The sequence below is a fragment of the Oryx dammah genome, unplaced genomic scaffold (genome assembly GCF_014754425.2).
Source record: "Oryx dammah isolate SB20612 unplaced genomic scaffold, SCBI_Odam_1.1 HiC_scaffold_21, whole genome shotgun sequence".
NCBI classification, from domain to species: domain Eukaryota; kingdom Metazoa; phylum Chordata; class Mammalia; order Artiodactyla; family Bovidae; genus Oryx; species Oryx dammah.
In genome coordinates this window covers 58,683,575-58,692,624 of record NW_024070205.1, presented here as the reverse complement: position 1 = coordinate 58,692,624, position 9,050 = coordinate 58,683,575, and the positions used below count along the sequence as shown (strand labels likewise).

The 9,050-nt window shown below is 41.9% G+C and overlaps 1 protein-coding gene across 1 annotated transcript in view; it reads left to right on the top strand.

Moving 5' to 3' along the window:
• Positions 1-2,846: 2,846 nt before the first annotated feature.
• RRP15 (ribosomal RNA processing 15 homolog) overlaps positions 2,847-9,050 on the top strand; it is a 52,013-nt gene continuing 45,809 nt past the window's right edge. The window contains exon 1 of the mRNA XM_040263267.1: positions 2,847-3,055. Within this exon, the coding sequence (XP_040119201.1) occupies positions 2,848-3,055 (208 nt within the window). The 5' untranslated portion in view covers position 2,847. The remainder of the gene's footprint in view (positions 3,056-9,050) is intronic.

The following is a 9,050-nucleotide window of genomic DNA, read 5'->3' as shown; positions in this document are numbered from 1 at the left end:
AAGCCTGGCAGGCTACAGTGAGAATGTGATCTATCATGGTGAATGTTCCATGTGATCTTAAGAAGATTTCTGCTATTGTTGGATGGAGTCTATATATAGCAATTACATCCTTTTGGTTGATGGTGCTCTGAATTCAACTGTGTTCTTCCTGAATATCTGCCCCCTGAATCTCTCCATTTCAGATAGAGGTGTGTTGACATCTCCAGCTATGATTGGTGAATTCATCCACTTCTCTTTGCAATTCTAACAGCTTTTGTCTTACATAGTCTGACAATTGGTGTTAGGTAAATACACTTAACAGTTGTTATGTCTTCTTAGAGAATTATCCTTTTGGTGATTGTATAATGGCCTTTTTATCCTTGATAACTTTTCTTGCTTTGAATTCTGCTGGTGTGAAATTCATACAACTACTCCTGCTTTCTTTTGATGTGACTTTTCATTCTCTAGTGTCTTTCAAAGAGCAGGTTTTTAACTTTGCTGAGGTCTAATTTTTCAATTTGTTCCCTTGTGGATCATGTTTTTGGTGCTGTACCAAAGACTTTGCCTAACTCAAGGACACAATGATTTTCTCCTATGGTTTCTTATAGAAAATTTTGCCTAACTCAAGGGCACAATGGATTTCTCCTCTGGTTTCTTTTTCAAAATTTATAGTTGTTTGTTTACTACTCCATTTTGAGTCAGTTTTTTGAGTGTTGTGCAAGGTATGAATTGAAGTGCATCTTTCGCATCTGGATATCCAATTGTTCCAACAACACTAGTTGGAAATACTGTCCTTTCTCTGTTGATTTGACTTTGCACTTTTGTCAAAAATCAATTTTCTATATATATGTGTGTGTATGTATTTATTTTCTGACTTTCTATTTTGTTCTGTTGACCTGTTTGTCTACTTGATGGTAATACTACACTGTATTGGTAGCTTTAGTTTTATAATGCTTTGAAATTATATAGTGCTAACTCTTGAATTTTGTCCTTCTTTTTGCATTTATTTTTTTGTTCTAGGTTTTTTGAATTTTCATAAGCGTTTTATAATCAGTTTGTCAATTTCCACAAAAAGTCTGTTGGCATTTTGATTGAAATTTCACTGAATGTATTGACCACTTTGGGAAGAAGTGATAATAATGTTGCATCTTCTGATCCATGAACACGTTGTGAAAATGTTAGTCAGTCCTGTGAGAGGACTCTTTTGCAACACCATGAACTGTATCCCCACCAGGATCCTCTGTTTGTGGGATTCCCCAGGCAAGAACATGGGAATGGGTTCCCATTTCCTACTCCAGGGAATCTTCCTGACCCAAGGATCCAACCGGAGTCTCTTGCCTCTCCTGCATTGGCAGGCAGATGGTTTATCACTGCCACCTGGGAAGCCCTCTTAATACCTCCCACTCTTCCAAAAATGAATAAGCTTTACTGGAACTTTTAACAGTGCTGTAGTCTGGCAGGGACAGTAGTTGGGTACTGATAACATTTCCATCACAACAGCCATTCTAACTTTGTATCAGTCAAGGCCAATCAGGAGATGGATACCACCTAGGAATTTGATTATAAATTTTAATATAAGTTTCAGCCCCGTGGTTCAGACAGTAAAGAATCCGCTTGCAATGTAGGAGACCTGGGTTCAATCCCCGGGTTGGGAAGATCCCATGGATTCCACAGAGGATTGGAATAACTAGGGACTGTGCTAGTAAGTGAAGAGAACTCTAAAAAATATAGTAATAGCAGTTGAAAGAAGCAGAGAGATACAGCACCCAAAGAAAAAGTGTGCTTCCTCCCCCTTTAGAAATTTTGGGTATTAAAAAAAAAAAACAAGAAATGCTCTTCCAAGAAAATGCTAAGCTTATAGAAAGTCTTTAGACTATGCCCGGCCTATGGAACACGATGTAAGAATATGCTACATTATCCTTTCGACTTACTAACTCTGCGAATGGTATTTGTCATTCATTCATTTATCGCTTCTAAAAATGTATGTCCGAGTTCCTACCTTGGGCCAGGCCTTGGGGGTAGGATGGTGAATGAAATGTGGTCCTTACTGAGAAGGAGCCGCAAGTCAGGGAAAAGGAATAGCGGCGGATGTGGCAGCAGCTTTGGGTAAAGCGGGGCTGCGAAAACAGGTGACAAAGGCTGACCTCAGGGAGAAGCCAGCCTCGGGAGGGAGGCAGGGGCATCTTGCCACGGGCAGAGCTGTTCCAACCTCGGTCTACACCGCGCGGGCGGGCGCCGCAAGCCGGCCGAGCGGAGCTAGGTCCAAGGCAGGAAGATGGGACTGGAGTCCTTCACACACAGGACCCCGGGGAAAAAGTCCAGATTCTTGTCGGTGTGCAATTGGAAGCCACTCAGGGGTTTATCACAGCGAGATTTATCTGATCCGTTTTAAGAAAGATCTGGCGTGTTATGCATCTTTGCTGGTGGTGATCCGGGCAGAAGGGAGGATATTCTCATACATAATGAACCCACCATGCGATTTTCCTCCCTTCCTATCTTCTAACGCATTTAGTGGGCACGTTCGCGACATTCGTCGAACCCCATAAATCAACAAGAAATAAGGCGGCAGATATGGAATCGGCCACGGGGAGGAAATGAAAGCGGACTGGGTCGAGTTGGGGTCAGAGTGGGGCGGCGGGCCAGGACCAGGGCGAGCTGGCAGACTCAGCGGAGAACTTACACTCACTGATTTTTTTTTTTTTTTTTCATTATTATTTTTCACTGGAGCCGGTAGCTCGCGAAGACAACCAAGTCCTCTTCCCCCGTATTCTGAAGCTCCAGCCAGAGAACTCCCACTAGAGGGCCCCACCCCAGAACCTTGTTTCACCGGAACTTTGTTTTACTGTAACCTTGTTTCATCGGAACTAGATGCCGAAGTTCCCTGTGTTACTGCCGGACGCACATGTAACGGAACGCTTCCGGTTAGGAATCATGGCCGCGGCCGTTGGCGACTCACGTGTGAGTGCGGGGAAAAAGCTGAAAAATTCACTAAGGAAGAAGAAGAGGATGAAAATGGTAGTCCCGTCTGTAGCATCGGAGCTGCAAGATAAGGACAAAGACGCTTCCGATAATGAAGGTAACCTACTTGGGCTGAGCTTTGGCTGCTCAGAGAAAAGGCTGGGCTGAGTTTGCGGGAAGCAGGGGTTGCGAGAGAATTTCCCCCTGGCAGCCCGAATGTCATCTTCCCAGGACGGCGAAGGGGCGAGTTGGGCTCGGTGTGAGAAGGTTTGAGAAAGTGATGTTCTGGGGAAGGAAGGTCGCTGTTGCGTGTTAAAGCCTCCAAATCCTTTTATTAGACATTTTCATTGTCACTGTAATTAACTAAGATGAATCTGATGGTTTTTTTTTTTTTTATAGCAGCAGCAGCAGCAAAAAAAAAAAAAAAAAGCTTACAGTAGTAAGGGGCGAAAGGAAGGGCGATATCTAAAATTACAAGAATGAGTTGGGTCTCCTAGGGAGCAACGAGGGAAAATCCGAGAGAGGCTCATAAGGAGCAAGGAGGGAAAAGCGGAGAGAGGAAGACGGCCGGTACACTTGAATTTTCTTGTGCAGTAGGTGCGTGCGTGTGTTGGGGAATTAGGGATGAGATACTAGTGAGGACACCGTAGGTGGTTAAAGTAGAATAAATAAAAGCGGTTGATAAAGATGTCTTTCAGAGACGTTTATACCTAAAGGAAGGAAGTGTATTTTGAGGCTTTCAGCTATGGTGTGTACATGCTGTACTCTTTACCATCGTTCTTGGCACTGGCTTCTCAGGTTACAAGGGATCGCAGACGACCCCTGACCTTCTCCTGCTCAGAGATTGCTCCTTAATATATTGAGGTGGTTACAAAGGTAGTTCTCATGATCCTGGTCCAGTTAACAGTAAGGATGGAGACAGAGAATTCCATATCCTGTAGAACGCAGTCAAGGCATTGCTTCCTTCTGTCTTATACATAAACCTCATACTGTATGATTATTTTTATTTTAACGTGTCTTTCTGCTTATGGATACAAGTCGTTCAAGTGCTGGAACATGTCTTCTTTATCTTTATTCTCATGGGGGCTCCCTTATACATTTCAGTACTAAGTAAGTTTTCTTGCTGAATAAATAAATAAGGAATCATTTCATCAGGGCCTTAGTTTTCTAAGTCTGGGAGTGGAGAGCACAGTTTTCTCAGACATAGGGAAAGCACACACAGTGGCATGTAGTCTCCTGAAACACATGGCTAGTTAGGTTGAAATAAATTGTTGGCTGTGGCTTTAGCTATTCAGAGGTGTTATTGAGACTAGGAACAAGATAAAGCCAGATTGTAAAGGGCCCTGTGTGCCATATGAAGAAAATTGGATTCTCTATTAGTAGGCAGTATGGAGCTCTTGAGACATTTTAGGCAAGAGAAAGCCAATTCTTTATAAGTATCACTGCTAACTGTATGGTGACTGCCATAGAGTGCCAGAGCAGTTAGGCAAAGTTGCAAAGCTCTGTTAGGGATTGCACTAGGAAAGTACAGTGAAGACAGAGAGGAGGTCCCCACTTGAAATGTTTTTCAGAAGGAAAGCATTCAATTTTCTAGACAACCAACTTCCAAATAAATTTGTAGCACCATAAATTTTGGGTATATTCCTGTTAGAGGAATTAGGTAGTAATAATAATAGTTTAGGTACTGTATCACTTTAATTCTCATAATAATAGGTACTGTATCACTTTAATTCTCATAACAATCCTGTAAGACAGGGTTATTTTTAATATTATCCTCATTTTACTTGTAAGAAAATGAGATGTAGAGAGTTTATACCTTGCTCCCGCAGTGCATAAGCTGATAAGTTGATAGAGGACACAACCAGTATTGGAACTTGCTCTGTAGCTTTTTCTCTGACCTCTAACAGGGGTCAGAAAAACGGTTGATGAACCAGGAGGACAGAAATGATCAAACAAAACAAAACTTTCTGGAAAGTAAAAGAGCAGGGCCACAGAATCTTAAGCAAGAATTGGTTATGAACAGACCATGGTATTGAGACAGGTTTTTGTTCCACTCCCTAAGGTTCGATCACTTCGTGGGAAATAGATGGGGAAACAGTGGAAATAGATGGGGAAACAGTGTCAGACTTTGTGTTTTGGGGCTCCAAAATTACTGCAGATGGTGATTGCAGCCATGAAATTAAAAGATGCTTACTCCTTGGAAGAAAAGTTATGACCAACCTAGACAGCATATTAAAAAGCAGAGACATTACTTTGCCAAGAAAGGTCCGTTTAGTCAAGGCTATGGTTTTTCCAGTAGTCATGTATGGATGTGAGAGTTGGACTGTGAAGAAAGCTGAGTGCTGAAGAATTGATGCTTTTGAACTGTGGTGTTGGAGAAGACTCTTGAGAGTCCCTTGGACTGCAAGGAGATCCAACCAGTCCATTCTAAAGGAGATCAGTCCTGGGTGTTCTTTGGAAGGAATGATGCTAAAGCTGAAACTTCAGTACTTTGACCACCTCATGCGAAGAGCTGACTCATTTGAAAAGACTCTGATGCTGGGAAAGATTGAGGCAGGAGGAGAAGGGGACGACAGAGGATGAGATGGCTGGATGGCATCACCAACTCAATGGACATGAGTTTGAGTGAACTCTGGGAGTTGGTGATGGACAGGGAGGCCTGGCATGCTGCAATTCATGGGGTTGCAAAGAGTCGGACATGACTGAGCGACTGAACTGAACTGAATGTTCGATCACTAAGGGGTGTTTTTGTGGTCAGATTTTATAGCACTCTTTCTGCCGTTGATAACTGTAGTCTTCCTTCCTTCCTCTCTTCTCCCATCCTTTCCTTTCTTTTCTCCTCAAATCTGTGTATTATCTCCAGAAATAAATGATCACTCTTTTCTCAGTTGTATGAGAGGCATCTGTGTTTGTACTGTCTTTCAGAGGGCCTTTGGGCTTCTTAGGAGGGAACTTGCCTCAGTTCCTTCATCCATAAAATGGATGTGGTAATAGTGTCTCCTTAAGATTGTTGTGAAGATTCAGTGGGCTCATGTATGTAAAACACTTAATTTAATGGTTGGCACATGGCAACCATAAAATAAATACCATACCCTTGCGGCTCAGTGTTAAACAATCTGTCTGCCAGTGCAGGAGACTCGGGTTCGATCCCTGGGTTGGGAAGATCCCCTGGAGAAGAAAATGACAACCTACTCCAGTATTCTTGCTTGGGAAATCCCATGGACAGAGGACCCTGGTGAGCTACAGACCATAGGTTCGCAAAGAGTCAGGCACTATTTACCGACTAAATAACAACAGCCTGCTGCTAAGTTGCTTCAGTCGTGTCCGACTCTGTGCGACCCCATAGACGGCAGCCCACCAGGCTCCCCCGTCCCTGGGATTCTCCAGGCTAGAACACTGGAGTGGGTTGCCATTTCCTTCCCCAATGCATGAAAGAGAAAAGTGAAAGTGAAGTCGCTCAGTTGTGTCCGACCCCATGGACTGCAGCCTTCCAGGCTCCTCCATCCATGGGGTTTTCCAGGCAAGAGTACTGGAGTGGGTTGCCATTGCCTTCTCCGAAATAACAAACAGCCTACTCATAAATATTTGGAGTCATGATCGTGACATCTTTTCTGATCTAACAAAACAGCTAGTCCCATCTCTTGGCCACCCAATAAGCCTTCCAGCCTTGGATACTAGCAATGTTTATAAGCCGGAGCTTTCTCCATAAAAGAGGTTAGAATTTCCTCAGGTAACCCTACAAGGGAGCTGATGGCCTGTCTGTTTTCCAGGTGAGGAGACAGAGGCTTGGGGATACTGTTTTCCATTATAGTAGAAAGCCTCTCAGTGGAAAACTGTTCAGTCCATAGATGCCAGGTGTTATCTCTTAATTTTGTCTTACTCCGTAATTAACCATTCAATCATGTTTTCGTGGTAAAATTAGGCATCAATATGGTTCTATTTAGTGATAGTGATTTTGACAGCCATGGATTGTCTCTGCCTAGTTGTTCTGTGGATAGCGTGCACTTAACATTTGCCAGGCTGAATTTGTGATTTCATCTTCAAAACAGAATCCAGTGAATAAGGAGGATGGGCCGTGTCACTGTGCACTGATGATCTGCATGTGGCCTGACGGCTGTTTACTCCTCTGGGCACACATCTTGCTGCCCCCTGGCTTGCTGGTGACACGGTGTTTGACCTCCTCATCTCTTGAACACGTTTGCTCTCCTCCCTCTTCCCCATGCTTATGCTGGCCCACTAGCTACTCGTCTTTCCTTCACTTTCTCTTGACCAGCTTCTCTAGATTTCTATTTAGTTGTCTCCCTCTGCCTTTTCTTTCAGGATGTAGAATGTGTCTCTTCAATAAATACAAATAATAAAGGCCTTTTATTTAATAAATTCAGTAATGTAAGCCCTTTGGAGGGAGATGTTTTCCTTTGGTTTAACTCAGAATTTTCTGTTTAATTTAAAGAAATGGATTTTTTTTCCTCCTGTGAAATCAGATATTTCTGGAAAAGTGATACGTAAAAACAGCTTTCTCTTTTTTAAAAATTTATTTTTATTTATTAATTTGGCTGCTTCAAGTATTAATTGCAGCAAGTGGGTTTAGCTGCCCCACAATATGCAGGATCTTAGCTCCCTGCCAGGGATCAAAGCTGTGTCCCCTGCATTGGAAAGCAGATTTTAACCACTGGACCACTAGGAAAGTCCCTGGAAATAGCTTTTCTAGTTCAGATATTTGTGTACGTGTGGCCTTGGCAGAACTATATTAAGTTATCAAAAATTCACAGAGGCTGGATTCTGAGAGACTATAAAGGCAGGTGATTGAAATGGACTTCAGACACATGAGGAATCAGTGTGCACATTACAGCCTTGTTATTGAAGTGTACCAGCTCATTTTATCAGGAAGTTGAGTCAGAGACTTATCTTTGAATTTTATTTGGTTCATAAAAATAGATAAGGATGTGCCTTATATCAGCATTTGGAAGCAGCTTCCTTCAGCGAGATGCTACTTACATTTCCTAGAAAAACACACAAGTATACTCCATGTGTTGTTTGCACTTTTATATTTTATCTTCTGGCTTTAATTTCTTTTGATATGTTGTGTAAGAAAGGTAAAAAATTGTGTTTTCATGAGTGTAAAACTCTTGGATATTGTTTGTCAGACTTTGCAGAAGTTTCCTAGTTCTGTTACCTTAAAGCTTTGGTAAAAGCTGTGTTTCAGAACTTGCCATGAATCCTGATACGTGATGTAGTACTCGATATCCATTTATTATAAAATTGGAAACTTCTCTTAATGTGATTTTTACACTCTTTTCTCATGTGCTGGATATCACTGAGGTTACAGATTAGCAGAAGTTATATGTGATATAAACTTGAATGATAGCAAAATGATTCAGACTGTAAGTTTTGGTAAATTGTCATACTCTTCGGTAGGGTTTGAACTTTGGTCATAGTAAAATTGCGAATGATCCCAAATCAGAGATATGTGTAAGGTAAGATGCTGTAGTCAGCATTCCAGTAATATATAAATGCCAAGCGTTATAAAGGAGAAGATGACACCTCTACATAAGTTAACCTGGAACTACTCAGATTTATTGAATTAATACCTTGTTGGTGGTTTAGATACCATGTACGCTTGGCTCTTAAGTTTGTAGTCTAAATAAAAAACACAGCCTTCCCATTCAGTAGATCAATTCCGGTGAAAAAAATGAAAACAGTGGTGATGATATCAAGTATTATAAAGAGCAGTAATGGCAACCCGTTCCAGTATTCTTGCCTGGGAAGTCCTATGGAATAGGAGCCCAGTGGGCTACAGTTCACGAGCTTGCAAAACGTGACTTAGTGACTAAACAACAATGATAACCTCTACCTCTGAGTTACTGAGTTACTCAGACCTACAGAATTTATACACTGTTGGAGGTTTATATGCAATGGCTACTTGCTTAAGATTGTAGTCTTTATTTAAAAAAAAAAAAAAAAGCTCTGTAGTCAGTAAATCAACCCATGTGAAAAAAGCCTCAGTCCAGTGCCATCGAGTGATTGACTGCTCCCTCAGAGCACGTGCCCATATGTCTATAAACTAGCAGGGAAGAATGCTAATTTCGTTTTTTCTGAATTATTCTGGTCACGTA